This window comes from Squalius cephalus (genome assembly GCF_949319135.1).
Source record: "Squalius cephalus genome assembly, chromosome: 10".
Taxonomy (NCBI): domain Eukaryota; kingdom Metazoa; phylum Chordata; class Actinopteri; order Cypriniformes; family Leuciscidae; genus Squalius; species Squalius cephalus.
This window is the reverse complement of record NC_137131.1, coordinates 30,387,531-30,410,031: the sequence shown is the minus strand read 5'-3', so window position 1 is coordinate 30,410,031 and position 22,501 is coordinate 30,387,531. Positions and strand designations below refer to the sequence as shown.

General features: G+C 35.3%; 1 protein-coding gene across 2 annotated transcripts in view; it reads right to left on the bottom strand.

Moving 5' to 3' along the window:
- Positions 1-18,521, bottom strand: part of gga1 (golgi-associated, gamma adaptin ear containing, ARF binding protein 1) — a 43,624-nt gene extending 25,103 nt beyond the window's left edge. Inside the window, exons 1-7 of one of the 2 annotated variants that reach the window (XM_079883302.1) lie at positions 18,441-18,521; positions 17,318-17,402; positions 8,257-8,332; positions 5,760-5,858; positions 4,263-4,386; positions 3,926-4,026; positions 3,720-3,800 (exon numbers count right to left, since the gene is read on the bottom strand). In XM_079883302.1, the coding sequence (XP_079739428.1) occupies positions 3,720-3,800; positions 3,926-4,026; positions 4,263-4,386; positions 5,760-5,858; positions 8,257-8,332; positions 17,318-17,402; positions 18,441-18,483 (609 nt within the window). In that variant the 5' untranslated portion in view covers positions 18,484-18,521. Of the gene's footprint in view, positions 1-3,719; positions 3,801-3,925; positions 4,027-4,262; positions 4,387-5,759; positions 5,859-8,256; positions 8,333-17,317; positions 17,403-17,882; positions 17,950-18,440 lie in introns of those variants that run through there. The other variant, XM_079883303.1, reaches the window with a different exon arrangement.
- Positions 18,522-22,501: the final 3,980 nt, after the last annotated feature.

Sequence of the window (22,501 nt, the reverse complement as noted above, 5' to 3'; positions counted from 1 at the left end):
CAGTGAGCACTGTTGGGGCCATAATATGTAAGTGGAAAGACAATCATTTCACCATAAATTTGCCTCGACCAGGTGCTCCTCGCAAGATTTCTGACAGAGGAGTGAAAAGAATAATCAGAAGAGTTGTCCAAGAGCCAAGGATCACTTGTGGAGAGCTTCAAAAAGACCTGCAGATAGCAGGTACTGTGTTCTCAAAGAAAACAGTAAGTAATGCACTCCACCTCCATGGCCTGTATGCACGTTCACCACGCAAGACTCCATTACTGAAGAAAAAAAGCATGTTGAAGCTCGTTTAAAGTTTGCTGCACAACATTTGGAAAAGCCAGGGAAATACTGGGAGAATTTAGTGTGGACACATGAGAGCAAAATTGAACTGTTTGGATGCCATAATACACACCATATTTGGAGGAGAAATGGCACTGCACATTACCCTAAAAACACCATACAACTTGGTGTTGGCTCTTGGACAACTCTTCTGATTATTCTTTTCACTCCTCTATCAGAAATCTTGCGAGGAGCACTGGTTGAGGCAAATTTATGGTGAAATGATTGTCTTTCCACTTCCGTATTATGGCCCCAACAGTGCTCACTGGAACATTCAGAAGCTTAGAATGGTGCCTATAACCAATGCCATCATGTTTTGCAACAATTAGGTTGCGAAGGTCTTGAGACAGCTCTTTGCTTTTACCCATCATGAGATGTGTCTTGTGTGACACCTTGGCAATGAGACCTTTTTGTAGGCCATCTGTTGGGACTGAACCAGCTGTTATTAATTTGCACGGACAGGGGGCTGGATTGCTTTTTAATTACTTAAGTTTTCAGCAGTTGTCTTGGCTTTCCATGCCTTTTTGCACCTCCCTTTCTTCATGTGTTCAATACTTTTTCCCTGTGTCATTTCACATTATTACACATAACTTAATTTCTGAACTTTTGTTCTGAATTTTTGTTTGTTTCTTTGTATGTATGGCTTACTTGGGTTGTTACCAACATTGGGTTGTTACCAAGGTGTCACACAAGACATCTCATGATGGGTAAAAGCAAAGAGCTGTCTCAAGACCTTCGCAACCTAATTGTTCCAACACATAATGATGGCATTGGTTATAGGCACCATTCTAATGGTCCAGTGAGCACTGTTGGGGCCATAATATGTAAGTGGAAAGACAATCATTTCACCATAAATTTGCCTCGACCAGGTGCTCCTCGCAAGATTTCTGACAGAGGAGTGAAAAGAATAATCAGAAGAGTACTTAAGTTTTCAGCAGTTGTCTTGGCTTTCCATGCCTTTTTGCACCTCCCTTTCTTCATGTGTTCAATACTTTTTCCCTGTGTCATTTCACATTATTACACATAACTTAATTTCTGAACTTTTGTTCTGAATTTTTGTTTGTTTCTTTGTATGTATGGCTTACTTGGGTTGTTACCAACATCTGGTGAAAATTTCATGTCAATAGCACCTTTGGAAATATATTTACTGAGAAAAATGATGACGTGTTCAATACTTATTTCCCCTGCTGTATCTATAAATTACAGGAACGTCTTTCTGTCTGTCTGTGTGTGTGTCTGTTATTCGCATATCTCTTGAACCATTAGTCCGATGGATTTCAAACTTGACAGGTGTCTTGCTACGGGCACGAGTAACTGCAGTGCCAAGTTTGGCGTTGTTTGGATTAGAAATGCAAAAGATATTGTTAAATATATCGGTAAAAGAAGCACACATTGGCTTTTGCCGCTCTAGCCGCTGGCCACTCCTCCTCTCACACTGCACACTGAGTGAGCACAGCGCAGGCCACTCTCCCTCTCACACTGACACTGAGTGAGCACAGCTGGCCACTCCCCCTCTCACACTGCACACGTGAGCACAGCGCAGGAGCAGAGACAGAGAAGGTCGAAGAAAGCAGCGGAGCTTAAATAGCGTTTTCTCGGAGTTCACTGTGTAGCCTGCTCCCTGAATCATCACGCTTATTCATTTGTGGATGTTAACTGAATCTGTAAGTCAGCTACACTGTTTATTTCTGAATATTATATTTTATTCTGGTGCGCTTAACGGCTACTGTTATGGCTACTGTGTAATAGTAGCCTATGCTATTCACCAACTAAACATATCCTATTCAATGCGTTCACAGTCTCTTTCACGGCCATCATTTGTAGTAGCCTATACACAAATTGTTTGCTCAAGCGTAGCATTTTCTCTGAGTTCACTGTGTAGCCTGCTCCCTCAATCATGTAGTTCAATTTTCCATATTTATTGTATGTCAGTAGTATCAGTATTTGCTTTCAACCATGCACAAATAAAAATGTCACTGAACTTTTGCTGTGTAATTGTAACAATGAGCACTCAAACACACCGAACCAACAATTACTAAAAACACACACAAAAACTGTTTTTTTTTCAACTGACTTTGCATTAGTATTTCAAACTCCAAACAATTGGCCACTGAACCAGCTGATAAAATCTTCCTTTGATTCGATACGTGATTACAACTTGACACTCAAATGAACCGATCGCATTTTACTGATGCAAAAGACGCGCACGTACACACGCACTGAGAGGGAGCGCGGTGTGCCAGTGTTCACCGGGCTATGGTAAAATAATGACACAGTAACAAGGTGTGTTTAATTTAAACTACTTAGTCAACACTAACAGTAGCTGCTGTTTGGTTTTCATACTGCTGCTCTCCTTCTAGTCACTTCTGAACTTGATGAACTTGACACTTCTGAACTTCTCTTGATTAAAGCTCCAGGTGACAGGTTGCCAGATATCACAAAAAGAGCAAAACAATCCCCTTAAAAACTCAGTATAATAAGCAGACGTGGCAAAAATGTACCGGGGAACACATTTAAACATAACTAGTATTACTAATATCCTACAAAATTAAATGGAAGTAACTAATTTATTACGAATAGAATAGCTCAATATAAAATGTTCAGATATTATAAACTGATTGATGAAGTAAAGCAATAACATGAGATTGAAAATTATTCAGCAACATTTTTAAAGTTTTATTTAAAATTTAAAGTTTAATTGCACCTATGAGTTGTATTTAATATCAATCAGTTGGGGGAAGTTCATCTAAAAGTTGATGAGTGTGTTTTGTTTAATTTACCAAATAAAATAATTTACCAAATAAAAGAAAAAGAAAAATCAAACAAGGTGAAGTACTTTTCATTTCTAAAGTATTTGGGTTTATTTATTATACAAAGCCCTTTTTGTCGATTTTTCGAGAATAACTACATATATAAATAACTATATCGTGAAATATATAGTTACCGTGAAATAAAATTAGTCATACCGTGAAACAGAATTTTGGTCATACCGCCCACCCCTACTGTAAACACAGTCAGTGCTCTTAAGACTATATATTTGCACATTTTGCAGACCTGTTTTGATAAACATCAATTTAAACGCCAACTGCATTTCCACTTTTTCCGATTCTTCTTGTGACCACTCTTCTTTTTTGTGTGTGCTAAAATTTGAATGTTTTCACTTGCATTTCCTGCTTCTGTTCTTCTGAAAGGTGAATTCTGAGTTGCAGCATCTATTGTACTTGCATGAATTTTTTTTTTCAGAGTGACAGATATAGCTTTTGCTTTTGGTGTGAATAGACCATTTGTTGGCGTTTTTGTATCATTTTTGCACATCGCTGTTCTGGGAAATAGACACTAAGAACCCCCTAAGAGTTAATAAAATACCTAAGACATACAAATACACATCTGCTCACCTCCTGAACCATTTCTTTGATGAGTTTGTTTGCTGCCCGCAGGTCCTCAGGGTGAGAGCTATTCAGAAGACGGGACAACATCTATTGAATTGGAGGAAGAAAGTATAATGTCACATATGTCAGGTTGAACTCCTGAATCCTTCTTAGGTTTCAATCACAGTAGAACATTAATCATCAATTGAACTGCATTAGTGCATCTCAACTACCTTTGATTTCTCCTCATCCTCAAAGATGGCGTTCTTGGGCCTAGGCGGTGGAGGAGGACAGGGCTTATCATCAGGAAGATCTGGATCCTGCTTAATAATACCTGGAAAGAGATGCAGATCAGTTACATAAAAAATGTAGCCTATGTATCAACACTGCGAGTCCCACAAGAGAATGTTATCGTTTTACAAATCTAGACGTTTCCTTACTGTTACTTTTAACAGCACTCATGAAAATACAAATGTCAATATGTCCATTGAACATACAAATATGAGATGTGAGACGTAGCTAAATATGTACGTCAGTTATGAGAAATCAGGACCCTGCACATCAGGTTACCTTGTTTCTTAAGCATCTGATAAGCATCCAAAATCTTTGTCTCTTCTGGTAAACTCACAGTCCAGCTGTACATAATTTCTAAAACTTTTTTCTTCACTGGTTCTGGGGCTCGAGAACCAAGATACTGTAACAGAAATAGGGTACAGGGACAGTTATTGACAAATGCTTTAGGGGCTAGTGTTTGTATGTGCAATCAATTAGCATCACATTTAAGGAAATATTCAATACAAGTTAAAGGAATAGTTCAGACATATCACCCTCTTGCTCTAGTGTTTTCTCTTTGGATTTAATGTTTTTCCAGTTCTTCGAGTTCCTCATGCAATTTATTCAGATTTGAACAAATAAGGATGTGCAATAAATGCATACATTTGTCATTGCTGGATGTAGTGATGTATGCAGATTAGGGGGAAAAACAACTCTCTGACAAATTACCTGGGGTTTGCACCACAAATCCAGTGTAGGTGGCTTGCCAGGTAATCTTAACATTAGTTTATAACACCTCTGGATTTTATGTACTACAAATGTGGGTCAGCTTTTTAATTTTTTTTTAAAATTACTTTTAATTCAGATTAAAACATCTGTTATGTGAAATAGCTTATTCAGTTCAGTACTAAAAAACAACATGTAATTTTTATGATCCCTCTTATTTTGTTAAAATGATTAACATTTTGCAGATCCTGTATGTAAACTTACAACTGCACATAAACATTTTTAATTGAAGCAGCCCATGTTATCGTTGGGGACCTATATTAATACACATACTCATTGTAAGGTGCGTTCCTTGCCATTAATGCTTGGATAATGTCTCCCTCGATAAAAAATATTGGCTAGTGCAGTTGGCTGCTATATACATCCGTACTACATACTAACATCCGCTGCCATGATTTTTGTAATGACTTATCATGAGAGGAAAAAATTAAGTTTTAGTCGCATAACATCTGTTAATGAAAGCGGCGTCATTTCGCAATAGTTTTTTTTTATCGACATTAAGAAAATATCGCAAAAGTTTTGCACAAATCTGTAATAGAAACCCGGCTATTGACAGGTGGTATTAAATTGTAATACTGCGATACTGACAAGCCAACCGTGGAGGAATGCAAGCAACCGCGATATTCATGTTTTCTTCTTTTCATAAGGATATGACTTTTTTGTTTTACACTTCGTGCATGTGTATTGAACGTTAAATAAGTTAATACTGTAACCTTTATTTTTGCTTTTTTTTTGGCACCAAAAATGAAAAATGTATAGGCCAAATAACTTTAGCTGTCAAATTACAGAACTGCTTACAGATACAGATTGTTCATAAGTGCTGTTGTACATGCTCAGATTCCATCTTAATTGCAGTGGTTAAGGATTCACAGCATTATGCATTAGTGAAGAAACAAAATGAAAAAAGTTCAATGTTATATTATTTTTTTGTGTGATTACACTAACATTCTTTGTGTGAATTCAAACTAAACAACATTGCTCATTTATATACACAGAGACCAAACAAACCTTAGGGGAAACCACTTTGATGAGCTCGTTCAGGAAACGGAACTTCCCCACCTCATTATGGAACCTTTTCCCACAGTTCTTCACACAGGTTTCTAGAACCTTAGGACACAAATACACAGTGACAAACATTTAAATAATTTCTAATAGAATACTAATGTAGATAGATCATCTCTCAATATCAGCTGTATGATTCATTCAGAACATTTACACCCTGAATCAATGAAACTGTCAACAAAACTCTCAGTAACATTTGCAGGGTTCTCAAGTTTTATCAAAATCTTGGAGTGAGATCACATGCGGTTGGGGGAGGAGCCCTAATGGAGCCCCGCCCCCACCTGTCCCCGCCCCCCAATTTTACCCATTGTTCATAATTAACCAGCACAAATTGAAATTATAACAATTGGTAAATCTGATAAATGACAGAGCAATTAATCACATCAAATATACTCTTTAATGTTATATTTCAAAATTACAATTAAGTTACAAAAATTACAAAAATATAACAAATTGCTCCAAACAGTTTGGAAAAACAAATATTTTTGCATTTTGAATGTGTCTAGTCGAAATGGTATAATGATTTATTGTGTGGTGGGACATTGAGAACAAATTACATATTAGAGTATTATTAAGGTATGTGTGTGTGTTTGTGTGTGTACACAAGAGTACACACTCCAGCTTATGAAATTTGTTTTGTGTTGCAAGTGTTTGAAAAATACAAATGCAATGGCAATCAATGATTAATGTAATGTTATGTTTTGACAGGATATAAAATATTACCCAGAGCACTCTGCTTTAATACGTATGTAGCCTTAATGTAACTAGAAATACTATTAATACAGTATAATATATAATATAATTTAAAATAAAATAAATACATTTAAATTTATTTAAAATAAAATTAAGAAATACATCTTCATTCCTTCCCATACCCACTAACATTTCCCTTAGTTTCAGATAACGTAAGCTAGCCAAACTGAGCCAAAGCTTCTGGCCTGGTTGCAAAGTAACTTAGTTGTAGAGTTTTTGACTGTGCATCAATAATAATGTATACGATGGGCTATATATTAAATGTTCTAGCCTTAAAATGTTAGACGAGCTTTCTTCCAACTTACCTTCTCCATCATCACGACGTGTGTTCGCGCGATGTTGTTGGTTACCTAGTAACGAACGTACGGTGGCCGATAATGTTCCGTCAACTTCCGTGTGTTCGCGCATCTATGTTGCCTAGTAACGAACGCAATCTGGCCGAGATACGTGATGGCGGCAGGAAACTTCACTTTGTGTGTCCGCGCCTCATATACAACGTTATATATAAAGCTTGTAGGACAACTTGGTTGGCATTGCCTTTTCAGCGTGAGAAATACACGGTGTGGCGTGTGAGCGTGTGAACTGGTTGAATTGCGTGTGTCTCACGGCCAATGCGTGAGACTTGAGAACCCTGCATTTGAATTATGACAAATTTGTACATGAGCCAATTATGTGATCCTCCCACCTATTGATGGGAGATTAATTAATTTATTAAAAAAAAAAAAAAAAATTATTGCAAAGGACGTTACTGCTGTTTGTCAAGGTCAGCAAGTCTCTTAAAATATCAGATAATTGGATCTTTTTATGACGGGGCAAAGTTATAAATGTCGTGCAACTCCCCAAAAATGTAAGGTCATTTATGAATTAATAATTCATAATATGAACAAAATTCTTTGCCTTTTACCTTGACATCCATATTTTAAAACATTTTGAAAATAATGATTAAGATGTATTAAAGATGTAAAGAAAATATGTATTATGTATTGCTTCTAGCGAGAAACATTGATAGTAAAACTATATCATGTTTTTACTATCTATTTTTGCTAAAAACTCTAAAACTATATTTAGTTCAGCTTTAAAAAAAAATGTCTTTGAAAGTATTAACTGATTAAAAAGGTTTCTCAAAGGGTTGAAATATCACAATCTAATAAAGCATGCTTTAGGGAAAAAGGATTCTGACAAAAAGAACATGATGGTGAATCTCATTAAAAACTTGATGGTTAGAATAAATGGAACATTTGGAAGGATTCAGTGGAAATATTAATTTATTGTTCTAGTCATTATGGATTTAAAGTTATTAGAAAAAAGTATTTTAATAGTTATTTGTAATATTAATTTTTCATGGCTTGGTTTCCACTTGCCCTTAAGATACGTGTCAAATTTCATTTTCCTTGATCAAACGGTTGTTGATTTATGAAGTTTTTATTTGTAGCACGCCCTATGGGCAGAATTGGACAAAAATTTGGTGCATCCTCACAATATCCTGTTGTGTTCAAGTTTTTTTTAATTAAGTTTAGACCTTGCGTTCAGCAAGTCAATTAGTCAAAATGTGTGATACCAGACCATTTAATTGGCTTATATCTTTGCAATACATTGATAAATCAAAATTCAGCAGCAAATAAGCAAAACATCAAGTACAAATAAAATAGGGTTTCAGCATATTCGAGGACACCCTGAATGCCAATCTTACCATGAGTGCCTGCATGGCCTCCCACTCCTGAGGGGACTGAATCTTGTGAGCAAGAAGCCTGGTGGCCAACTGTGGACTACATACACAATGCACAATAAAAAGAACAATCTGTAAAACAGGATCCTTGAACATTTACATGTCGAATTATTACAACAAAAGTAAGATATGTGATCCTAATACATTTTATTTTTATGATCCTATTCAAGTTTGAGCGTATGTGTTTTCCTTAGGTCTCTTCTTTCAGAGGTCTGTCACACATTGATAAAAAATGGCAGAAGGGTGACAGACTACTTGGCTTTCTCTACGTTTCGCTGTCATGTGAAGCTCACTGAATTAAGGACAGGTGTAACTTTACCCTGTGATTGTGTGTTTCTGCCTTTGGTACTGTTATATGACCATGCACAGCCACAATGACAAAAATAATCACATTCAGTATAAACACAAAAGGTCCTACTTATACTTTCATTTTATGAGTCGTTTAAATTTAAGTAAACCCAACAAGTATCATATCTATCATCATGTATAATAATCAGTGCTCACACAACATATGGTTTTGCATCAGCTGAAGAAAAATTAAATGATTGTCAGTTCTTCAGAAGAGTAATGAAAGCTCGCTCAACTGCCACTAACAGGACAGAAGTTGATTTCTAGTCATTAAAACCAATATCTCTGCAAGGTATAGAGTTACTGCAGGAATGACGTCAAAACCCGAAAGACTAATTCAACAATGCTTCCCTCGAGATTTTCTTTTGGGGGTTTTATAACAGGGTTTTTCAATTTATGAGTAAAATAAGGAACATAAACTGTGGTAAACAACTTCACAATACTTGAAAATTTTGCTCTACAATGTAAATTACACCCACCCAAGGCTTGACATTACACACTAACCTGACAAATATGGGTGGATTTCAGCAGTGGCGTATACCACACTCACTCCCACTAATCACTTTGAAGTACAATGAAGTCAAGTAAAGTAAGATTATATAGCACTTTTTACAATACAGATTGTTTCAAAGCAGCTTTACAGTGATAACAGGAAATTAATGCAACAACAATTGTTTTGGCTGTACAGAAGCTCTATGAAGAAAGTCATTGTCTAGCTTAAGTAAGTTTTAAATTTTTTCATTTCCGTTGTAAAAATAATTAGTTATTAACTTATTTGTTGCTTACACAAAACGGTTTTCAACTGAAAACAAAACTTTTAATGCGTTGTGGCTGTTAATTTACCCGACAACAGCGTTTTGGTGGCCTGAGAAGGGAGAACGCAAACTTTGAAGGTTTCAAAGTGCTAGTTTTTAAAAACGAGTTTTGAAAGCGATATCTCTGTGTAAACTAGGGCTGCAACTAACTATTATTTTGATAATCGATTAATCGGACGATTATTTTTCGATTAATCGATTAATCGGATAGGGTTTTTTTAGTGGTCGACCGATATGGGATTTTTAATGGCCGATGCCGATGCCGATATTGAGAAAGCAATCTGGCCGATTGGCCGATATGAGGCCGATACAATACATGTGAATACAGTAAATGAGAGACATAAAGAATATTGGTGAAACTAAATGAATATTTATTGTACATACTATTTATGCAAAATTCTTTTTGCAATAAAAAATATTTACTAAGAAATTAAAATGTAAACAAAAAGGTAAGGTAACACTTCAATAAATAAAGTTTTAGTGCAACTAAAACTATTTATTTGTAACCTGCAGTAAGCAGCAGTCATTTTTTCAGTCACATAAATAATTACTGCTGCTTACTGCAGGTTACAACAAATAACATTTATCATTAATGAACCAATCTAAAGAATATTCATAATGACAAAATAGTATGTGAGATTACATACATTTTATGTACAACATAGTTAAATATAAATCTCACATAGTTTATTTACACTATTTACTTTAAAATTGTTTAAATAGTTCAACCTTTTTTTAAGGTTGTTTTACTTCAAGTATATTTAAATAATAATGATTTATGTGTTTAGTTTTGCTTGTGTGTTTCTTTAAAAAGTTGCAAGCCGTCACATGTATTTGCATGACATACATGAACATATGAAAATGTATACTACACACGATATTACGCCAATCATGGATAAATAAGTACAGTAGATAGTGAATAACATTTTCAAGGATTTATTTTTAAATGTAATATTATTACATCGTGTTCTCTTCTCATCCACCTCACGCGACCAACTGATCTGTAATGAACGCGACCCAGCTTTTCCGTGCACGCGAGTCCGTTGGAAAACAGCGTCTAGTTTAAATGTAACCCGAGAACAACGCGCGTATCTGAGGAACAGCCAGTCACAGGATTTTTGACTGTTTGTGAGGTAAAATGTTTTCAGTTTTGTTTGAATTCGTTTATATCACATCTGTGACCCCACTGGAGCTACCGCTGGGCTGCGGATCTGACATATCACGGTACTGTTTGAATAGACTCTGCTGCACGCCGGAGTGTTTTTGTGTGTAACACAATGTAGCGTCAGGTTCTCAGGTTAGAAAGCGAATGCGAATGGTCATTTACTGTGTCTGTCAGATGTCTACTTCACTTCTGAATGGCTTGTTTTACGGTGCTGGGCGGAGCAGAGCGAGTGTATTCAGTTCATTCACGCTCGCTCTGTTCGCGTCAGTGGAAAAAAGCGCGAATGCACAGTCACAAACTGTTTTGAAATATATCGGCCAAACGGAAAGATTTATCGGCCGATGCCGATATCTAAAAAATTCCAAATATCGGCCGATATATCGGTCGACCACTAGTTTTTTTTTTATTCAATTTGATTTTTGTTTATAACTAAATAAAACCCTAAATCAGGGTATTTATGTGTAAAAGTGTACTTTAAAAAGTGCAAAAGCCACACATTGAGTTTTACTAATATAATCTTTAATTTTTACATTTTAAACCCCAAACACAAAAGTTTGTCCAGTTTTTAAACAGTAAAACTTCTTTAAATATCCAAAATATAAATAAACAAAACAAAATATTGAGTTGCGCTGCTCATATAAACTTCACATTATGAAATTAGGAAACAAACATGTTTGTAATAAGATATTAAGCAGCAGATTTTGAATTCCAATGTAGAATGCGATCTGTTATTTCTTGATAACAGACCGCTGCGAAGTATAACACACCAGAAAAACAGAGCGTTGACTATGGACGCAGGATTCTAACCGTAGAGACGGAACGGACTATTTTCTTTAGCGGAAGCAATACAATCATTTTTAAATCAATAAACTCCTTTTTAAATCAATATTTTGTGTAAAATTATTGATTTATTTGGTGGGTAGCCATGTAATAAGCGGGATTATCCCTTACATAGTAGACAAATGCTATAAAAAGAGAGCGGAATGGAGCAGCTGACAACAGGCTTGATTAAAAGTACAGGAAAAATGATGTATTACTGCACAAGCATTCGCTGAAAACCACTGACTACTACAGTGACTAAAAAACAATATTTTACTGCTGCTGTTATTAACTGCCTTTATATTTAGTGCTTCACTTTGTAAACACCATTTAATTTAACCTATTTCTGCGGTAGCGCTATTTTAATCCATCACTTATGTTGCGAGCGACCTGATTGCGCAACCTGATGCTCGATACAAAATAGATCTAGTGTGACTGTCCCGAAGTTAGTAAACAAAGCTGTTTACACAGTAGTATTGAATTAAACTAGACTATACCATTTTCACATCTTCATATAATGAGAATATACAGTTTTTGCTTGCCGTGCTGATGTTTCTCTCCGATTATCTCTGCCATTTCGCGTGACTGCGTTGTCATGAAAGTGACGTCATCAGTAACGCTCCCCGTCACGTGAGCAGACCAACTAATCGACAATGACATTCGTTGACAACGATTTTCATAATCGATTATGATCGATTTTATCGATTAGTTGTTGCAGCCCTAGTGTAAACTTAACCCTTAATCACTCCTCAAGTAGGGTTTACGTTTTGTATCCTTGGGGTCCGATAGACCAAAAACTTTTACAGAGCGATTGCATAAGGAAATATAAATTTTTTACATGGCAAACTATATATCATTTTTTTTATTTACTTCTCAACTATACATTAATGCTGTGTTTTTGTGGATATTTGGTCGTTTTGTACATATTTACTGCACAATTACTTAACTACGCCATAAATTTGCTTATGAAAAATTATTTTTTTTATGAAAAAATCACTTAAATAATGATCTTAATTAAATCTAAATGGTTTTTGGACATTGCTCTATGTGTTAGGGATAGAATACTGCCATCTGCAGGTTTAAGGAAAAATTGGAAAGAAAGTGCAATGACCACATATATCCAAAAGAGGTCCATAGGGACTCATTTTATTTTCACTTAATTATTCTTAATGCTTCAACTTCTCCTCACAACTTTATGATATATGGTATCTTTTTAAAGCTTAGAATCTCAGCTTTTTAATACATCCAAGCACTTTGATTAACTCTTAACGAGTGCTGAGTAGTCCCTCTAAAATGGAGTGTACCTTCCGCAGGCGATACATAGCTGCGAAAAAAAATAATAATCATATTTTTCAAAACTACTACATACATCAACTCAAAATAGGTGTCATTTGAAAGCTTAGAGTCTGAAGTTTACAAAGAATGTAGCCAATTTGATTAACTCCTAAGTAGTGCAGAGTTATTTGCTGATAAATAGAAAAAAAATGTTTTCATAATTTATGAAATACTTTTTTGTACTACGTACTGCAATATGTAACATACATCATACAGCTCAGATAGTCATCTGTCATATGTCATTTGAAAGGTCTCAATGAGTAGAATACAACAAGCACAATTGTTTTGGGCTTTTTACTAAACTTGAGCCAGTTTTTGTACACGAATCCTCTCAAGACCCAAATCATATATATGGATGCTGAATTTGACACATTCTAGCTCGTAACTTCATGAAACATGCTCCGATTGTGGAAAATGGCACATCATTATTTACAGAAGATGCTAACGATTAAAATGAGTCCAAACATAACATAACCCATCACTCAGAACTAAAGATATTCATTATGGAGTTCTAACACAAAAATACCACAGACGCATAGCAAAGGCAAGGTAGCTTAGACTCTGCCTTTTAGCTCGTATCTTCATGAAACATACATCGATCATGAAAAATCGAACATCGTTATTTACAGCAGGAGCTCCCGATTAAAAAGAGCCCAAACTCAATATAATCAATCATCAATCATCAATAAGATCTAAAGATATTCCTCATGGAGTTCTAACACAAAATATACCACAGACGCACGTAGCCAAGTATATTCTGATGAAGCACTCGCGTTGCGTTTTCGCCAATAACTTAAAGAAGCACGTACAGATCGTAGAAAATGGCTCAACATTATTTACAGCAGACTCTCACGATTAAAAAGACCCCAAACTCACCATAATCCATCTCTCAGATCTAAAGATATTCCTAATGACGTTGTAACACACTAACCCGCACAGGCGCACACAGAGCCTTGTATAAAGATGGAGCTATGATGTCGCGTTTTCACTCATAACTCAATGAAGCATGCATAAATTGTGGAAAATAGCACCTCATTATTTACAGCAGATTGTAACGATTAAAAAGAGCCCAAACTCACCATAATCCATCACTTAGATCTAAAGATATCCCTCATGGACTTCTCACACACGAACCTGCACAGGCTGACATCCAATGCAGTATACAGATGCATTGATGTGATGATTTGGTGTGACGTATAAGCTCATAACTCCATGAAACATGAATGAATTGTGGAAAGTCGAACATTTTTATTGACAACAGAGTCTCACGATTACAAAGAGCCCAAACACAACATAATCCATTGCTTTGATCACGAGATATTCCTCACGAAGTGATGCATACTTAGCTAAAAAACATATCTCTCATCTTTCCGGGATGCAATGTGTTTTCCAATGTTCTCGGAACCGTGCGTGCTCGTTTTCAAGTGTGGAATAACACAAAATATGTATCCTCTAAAAGCTTAGAATCTCAGCTTTTTAATGAATCTAACCGCTTTGATAAACTCCTAACGAGCGCCGAGTAGTCCCTCTAAACCGGAGTGTACTGCCCACAGGCGCCACCTAGCTGCGAAAAAAATCATAATCATATTTTTCAAAACTACTGCCTTGATTAACACAAAATAGGTGTCATTTGAAAGCTTAGAATCTGAAATTTACAATGAATGTAGCCAATATGAACTCCTAAGTGGTGCTGAGTTATTTGATAAATAGAATTCTTCTTTCCAAATCTTTAAAATATGTTTTTGTACTATGTACTGTAATGTGTCAAAAACATCATACAGCTCATGAAACATTCACAGATCGTTGAAAATGGCACATCATTTTATACAGCATATTATTACAATTAAAATGAGCCCAAAATGAACATAATCTATTGTGTTGATCATAAGATATTCCTCATGGAGGAACCATTTTAAAAATGCCCAATGCCCATTAGGGGGCGTCAAGGACTGAAAATGCTATCTTGATTCCAAATGCTGTAACTTTTGATAACTTTATGCAATCATCACAAAATTTGATCCAGATGCAGCTCACATGTAGAGGGACTTCACCAAAAAATATTTTTTTATTATCTCCTTCCTGAGTTATTCCATGTCAAATAAGAAAGATATGCAAATTCATAATTAAAATGCTATATATTTTTTGTCTTTTATCAGCAGTTTTTCGGCATGAGAATGCCCAAATTTAATGTAATTTATATTTTCTAAAAATTTGAAAGGTTTTCTATCAAACGATGCCAACCTTTTGACTGTCGTTGCTATAGTTTTGGAGTTATTAGTCTTTAGTTTTGTGTGTGTCACTCAGAAAAAAACAACTCTAACAATGCTCTTTGTTGCAGTCACACACATGTGTGTGTTTGTGTGGGTGTATGAGATAGAAAGTTCGTTCCACTTTGTCTTTATGCTCTAGGACCAGACCTTTTCCCATTCATTTTCAATGTGGGGTCTATCTGACCCCAAGGGCGTTAAACGGTAAAAAAAAATTTACACACCTTTAGGAACAACCGAATCAAGCCCAGATTTTTTTTGTGCGTGTTTAGATAGATTATCTAGGAAAATTCACAGAGTTTCATGCCCCTGAGATGAAGGTAACACTTTTTAAAAATGCCACTGGACCCCAAGGAGTGATTAAGGGTTAAAGGGGTCATAGACTGGATTATTTTATTATTTTATCATGTTTCCTGGGGTGCCCTTATAATGTTAGTATGATTTTAACATAAAAAATTGTCAATTTATAAATAAAAGGCATTTTTCCAAGCCTGATTTTAGCCTCTGATTTGAACGAAGGGGCGTGTCTGCTGTGAGACTTCAGTGTAACACCCACTGCTGTGATTGGCTGACATGTTTGCATATGAAATAGCTAGTATTACATGTGTAACTATGAATTACATACATGTGTATGAAATTACACCTCTGGCTTTCACCAAATAACAATGCAAACACGATGTAAATACAGTAAAAGCTTCGTTGTACTGTACATTGTAACAGCGTCATGATTTTGTGATGATTGATTTCAACGAGTTTTGGCAAGTGTCCAGATAAACTAGCACTGTTTGATTGACAGCTTGGGCAATTGGAAAGGGAGCGTTCTTTGATCGCTTTCTTTATATAATTTAATCACAGTTTAAATAAGATTATTTTCATCCTACTAAGAGATACGACGTGAAGTTGATTGTTTAGTCACTGGCTTGATTTATAAATGCATAAACAGTATTGAACGATTTTTTGAGAGATAATCTGTCTGAACTTGAAAAATTACATCAGAAATCACTGATCACAGATCAGGCATTAGAATAAACGTGACTACTTACATGTTTGTGGCGTTGCTGGCAGATACATATCGTAAAAGTCTGTTTGCAAAGCCTCCGCCGAAATGTACCAATTAATCCACAGTGAAATACACCGAATACAAACAAATAATGCACTGCTGAGACATTCACATTGTTGGGAAAACATTTGCCAATTACTAAAAAAAAAAGTAAAAAATAACAGACTCGATTATTTGTCAAAATAATTGACTGATTATTTAAAAAATGTATATGCAAAATTTGCAAATATATATAAATATAATGTATATTCAAATTTTGTCAAAACAAAACAGTTTTAAAAAATGGTTAAAAAACATTTTCATTAAATCATATCCTCAGATATATATTTTTTGGAATATTTGACAAATGTTGATATTAAAAGTTTACAGTTTGTACCTGAATCTTTGTTGTTTTTCATAGTGTGATTTTTGAGGAATTGTATTGAATCCAATTAGGGTCAATTTGACCCGAACCATAAGGGGAGTGCACAGAATTCCAACATAACACAAGGGTTAAAAAGTAATTTCTCCAACAACAAAACTGTTGCCAGAGAAAATGCTGAGTGGCTAGTAATCTCAAGTGCTGTACACAACCATATTGAAACCAGAAATTTAGAACCTGCCATTTTTATTTGAAAAATAAAAAAAAATCATATGTTTCTAATAAGTAACAAGATAATGTTTGGGGTGTGAGTTTGTGCAGTTTACGTTGTAGAAGAAAACATTCAAATATGTCAAGTTATGTTTACCACAGGCATTATTTTACTCATCCATTGAAAAACCCCATTATAAAGCCCCATAGGAAAATCTTGAGGGAACCAGTGACAAATTAGTCTTCCCAGTTTGACATCATCCCTGCAGCACTCTATTGAGCTACTGCTTAAGGCTTACAATGACTGAAAACAGGCTAGTGGGATATCAACATTACACCCCTGAGGGTGGACCTTGGTTTATGAATTGCTCAACAATACACATTCATAAATTTCACATACTTTGAGGCTTCTGTGAGCACTTTTAACCTGCTAAATATGTACAGGAATGTTTCTGGGAACATTCACAAAGAATGCGTTTTGCGTTTAGAAATGTGAGATGCAAAGACGTGTCTAGCATGTTTACATTAAAAAACAATGTAAATCAGTACAGTAAAATGCAAAAACACATTCCATGTGAAAGGATCCTTTTTGTGCACATTTAAGAGATACATTTAAGTTTTAAAATGATTGAATTGTTGACGCACCCTTCAGGTTCATTGCTGAGCTGGTCACAGAACAGTTGAATACTCTCCCAGTCAGTTTCTCGATTTAAAGGGTTGGTCGCTTTGTCTACAGGTGACAGAACAGTTAAGCAAAAAAAGTCAGAAACACTAACAAAACCTACATACAAACCTATGACAAGCATATAGCCTATGCTTAAAGATCACAAGAACTGTAAAACAAAAGCAAATATCAGCAGAGAGAAGTGAAGTCAAATCACAGGAAGAACAACTTTTGACATTTTTATTAAAGACTAGCCTACTAGGAGGTCCAAAAAAAAAAAAAAAACGTGCATGGATCATAAATCATTCACAATAAGACCAGTGACATAGTTAAAGACAATAAATAGAAATCACTTTTGATTTGATGCTATTAAATCTATTAATTAGAGTACAACTTCTGAATGAAAAATAAATAAATAAATAAACACTGAGTGCACATGTAATCTGTAATGTTATTGATGCAAGGTCCAAGACAATAATTCAAAGGGGTTGGAGGGTAGAAAAAGGTCGTTGTGTATTCTTTTTTAATTAATTTAATTATTATTACCTTCTTTGGAGAAAGTAATCTTTACTTGCATCACAAGTGGGCAACATAAAAATGACAAAAGTGTAGGTCGGATATGGCCCCTTTAAGGAAAAGGCAAATGAATCATCTTTTCTTGACTGACATGTTGGCAGGCAGAACGGAAATAGGGTTTAAATGGGGACTTTACATTATATAGGCATAACAAAATGTTCTGTCATTGAATGTATTCATTCAACATTTTATTGATCATATGAGTCTGCGAGACTCCTCCCTTTTGACTCACAAAGAGGTAGTTAGCAATTTTAGAACTCTTCTTTACCTGTCCATCACAGAACGCACACTCCACAACAGGAAAGATATACGCACAAAACACACTAAAAACAAAACTGTGTCAGAAACTTCTAGTATATCGTCGTTAGCAAGCTAATAACTCCACTGCCAACAACAACATGACACTCCGCATCTGCGTTTAACAAAGCGCCTGCGCCAAGGCATCAACTTAGGCTAATGCATGCTCTTGATATTCGCACTGTCACATTAGAAGGTAATGAATTTGTAGTTTAAATGTGTTTGACTTACTGATGCGGGACTCTAAGCTCTGCTCGTCAGGCGGAGCCGCCATCTTCAACCGAGATCACAAGACCCAAATCTCGCGATGAAACACGTGACATCTGTAACTACAGAAATACTTCTGCTTTTTTTTATTAAATGAAACAATACATTACGATTATTTGGCCATGACCTTGAAACCTATGGGTTTCCATTTGTGCCAAAAATGAGTCGACTGCTTTCCCACCCAGCAAAAACTCGTTGAAAAGACGTCGAAAAGACGACATTGCCAGTCGTCTAAACAACGTTAAAATTTGGTTGAAAAGTGAAAGGTGAAAAGACGTCTTTTTCAGGTCGTTGAAAAGACGACAATAAAATGACGTCCCAATCGCGTCTAAATTAGGTTGTAAAGTGAGTTGAAAAGACGTCTTTTTCAGGCCTAATTTCAACCGTGAATTCATGATTATATTTAATATTCATAATACGAAAATTCACAAAAGAGTTTATAAAACCATTTATTGACACATCAAATACATCTTTCACATAAAAAAACACTTTCTGATCACATCTTAAGCCTGCATTTTATCAAGCATACCCTAAAAAAGTTATATTGTGAAATATTACTACAATAAAAATAACTTTTCTTAAATATACATGTAAATATACAGTATAAAGTGTGTAATTTATTCCTGTGATCAAAGCTGAATTTTCAGCATCATTACTTCAGTCTTCAGTGTCACATGATCCTTCAGAATTCATTATAATATGATTATTTGATTCTCAAGAAACATTTATGATTATTATAAGTTATACAGCTTCATATTTTTGTGGAAACTATGATAGTTTTCAGTATTCTTTGAATAGAACTTTCAAAAGAGCAACATTTATTTGAATCATTATTTTTTTAAACAATTTTTAAAGTTTTTACTGTGACTTTTCTGTATAAACATTTTTTCAAAACAATAAATCTTTAAAATATTTATAAAACAGAACAATGACCAATTATAACCACATTAGAAAACATTAAAGGGATAGTTCACACAAAAATTTAAATTCTGTCATTAATTACTTACCCTCATGTCGCTCCAAACCCATAATACTTTTGTGGAGAGCACAAATGAAGATATTTTTAACAGATGCCTTGTGTGCGCAAACAATTACGTCTTTATTCACAAATGATGTATCTCCGACGCATAAGATGGTCGGCTCTCTCGCCAACACAACACTGATGAATCGTGGTGCTCCATGAACACGTGTCAGAGACGTATATTTTGTGAATAAAGATGCCATGGTTTTTTTTTTTGCACACACAAAGCATTCACTTCGCTTCATAAAGTTGAGGTTAAACCACTGGAGTCATATTGATTATTGTTATAATGTCTTTACTACCTTGAAAGTTGTAGTGGCATAAACTGTGAAATGGAGGGACAGAAAGCTCTCAGATTTCATTAAAAATATCTACATTTGTGTTTCAAAGATGAACGAAAGTCTTACAGGTTTGCAACGACATGAAGGTGAGTGATGAAAATGTTTGGTTAAATTTGACGCATTAGGTAAATCAGTTCCTCAGGGGCACCAGTAGATCTCTGCCTGATCTCTGATCTGCTCCTTCCACCATCCCAATCCTGGATTATTGAGCCACGACAGAAGTTTCCACTTTGAATGCTTTAGCCTGGCTGTTTTTTCTTCAGCATCTAAAGTGAGAAAGAAAACAATAACCAAAATGTAAATGTAAAAAAACAATGGTTGTCCAAAATGTGAAGTATACACTTGAGGTTTCCCTTTACATATTTGTGCAAGATTTCAGTCATAGATAAATTGTAAATGTTTGCTTGATTAGACATTACCTGTCTAGCGACGTATGTTTATGCTGAAATATAATATTGGTTTGTGAATTGGTTTGGTTTGTTAAAATCCCCTATCACATGTCATTTTGTAGCGAACTGTCTTGTGTGATTAAAGTTTTGAGCTTCAGAACTGTCGATAACATAGTGAGTTTTTAGGGAGCGAATGTTTCAGTGCACTTTAAGAATTTTGTGATTAAGACGGCCTTTAACCACTGACTACTGAGCTAGAGACCTGAGTGATATGCACCCAGAGTTATGCACCTTGATTAGCTTGTTCAGGTGTGCTGGTCTAGGTTGGAGTAAAGCTCTGCATGTAAGTGGACCTTGAGAACAATGTTGAGATCTCCTGCAATATGTTCTGAACTTACAACACTGGTGTCCAGACCAAAGTCCTGCAGAGTTTCTGGTGGTCCTGGATCAGCTGCTCAGGTCTGCTTAATTGGGTTTGGAGCTAAACTCTGTGAAGCTAAACAAACTGTAAAGGGGAGAAGACAAACAATATTATTATGTTATAAATAATTTGTTCTGTGTTCATCTGCTTACCTGTACAAAGTATGCATCATGAATAAGCGGTATATATTGAATTTGATCTTTTAATTACACTGTTTTACTACATTAATACTAACTACAAACCTGATAAAAATGGCTGGTGGGCAATGGAAAGCCTCCAGGTGGGCGTAATGGTGTGACGTCACGTGATGAATTAACCATACAGTGCGTACTTTTAGGTTAAATAAATTAGCTTATTTCCATTCATCCAGTGACCAATTGTCAGCAAAACCTTTACAAAACTATCAAAATATCTCATCTACACATAAGATGTGATTACAAGCCCAAACTTACAGCTCAAGTCTATAGTTAACCTAACGTTACCTCTAACGTTAGATAGCTAGATGCTAACGGACTTTTTCGAAGACACTAAACCATTTCTATAAAATAAATATTCAACGGAAGCGAGTGATTTACATGAAAGAAAGTCTCAGAAACATTTGTATGTACTATTTGTGTAATTTTATGGACTGAACTTACCTTAAAGTAGTTAAAACCACAGTGAGAGACGTACGTTTCGCTGATTGTCAGTTGAGCTGCCGTCTCGTTTCCATGGTAACGCCCTCCGCTCCAGTTCAAATGCGGCTTGAATGTTCAGCGCGCGCGCCCATTAAAACACGTAGAAGTCACGCAGCATTTACATACATTTAGATTGATGGAGTGAATTATTTGATAATCAGCTAAAATATCCTGAAACCTGATGTATTATTAAGTGGATAGTAGGCCTGTGGCCATCGCAAACTGTAAATGGAATGAAAATATGAAAGCATTGAAAATGTAAAACATGTTTGAAGTCATTTATATATATAATAGGCTACATTATAATATAATATAGGTCTACCTTTAGAAATGGTAAACGTGGTGTAGAAATAAAATAGCAAAAACTACATGATATAATTATGAACATATTTTCTCATAGGCTACACAAATTTACAGATGTAACACGAGGAACAAAGCTTAAGTATTTTTAAATGTATTTCAAATATAGGCCTACAAAATGTATTTCAATATATTTAACAGTGCTTCACATATATGTGAATATATTATTAGTGCTGTTGTTTATCGGGGTCTACGCAGTGCTTAATTTGTAAAGGGAGGATCCTCCCCTTACACTGCCTAGTTTACAGCGCCAGAGAATTTTTAACATGTGCTGAGGGGGTGCTAGATCATTGACGGGGGAGCTGCGCAAAACTTGGCCACTAAATATTTAATATTCAGTTATGTTATTGATCACAATTAAAGTTTTAATTTCATTAAATTGAACAAGCGCAACATTCAGCATTCAAATATTCTAAAGGCTATTATTAACAATACTGTTATTTTAACACAATATCTCATTATTTCGACATAATATGTGTGCGTGCAACAAAGATGTGCATTTGTAAATCCGGTGACGCGTGTATTGATTTTTATTAATAAACAAATGTTTTCTCTGATAGTGTCGACTCGGCTGCAAAGATGAAGTTGACAATCGCCATCTCCGTGTGAACGCGCCTATAGAGAGAAATGCACATAAATAGGCCTAATGGATTACATAATCATAGAGTAGCCTTTTTCTTTTTTCGTTTTGAATTATTTAGTTTAAAGACATTTCAAGCTTTGTGTATTTGATGTATTTTTCATGTCTGTGTGAGGCATACACTGAGTTTCGTTAAGTTAGGATGAGATGCGCTCCAGTTCACGTGCAATGCAAGT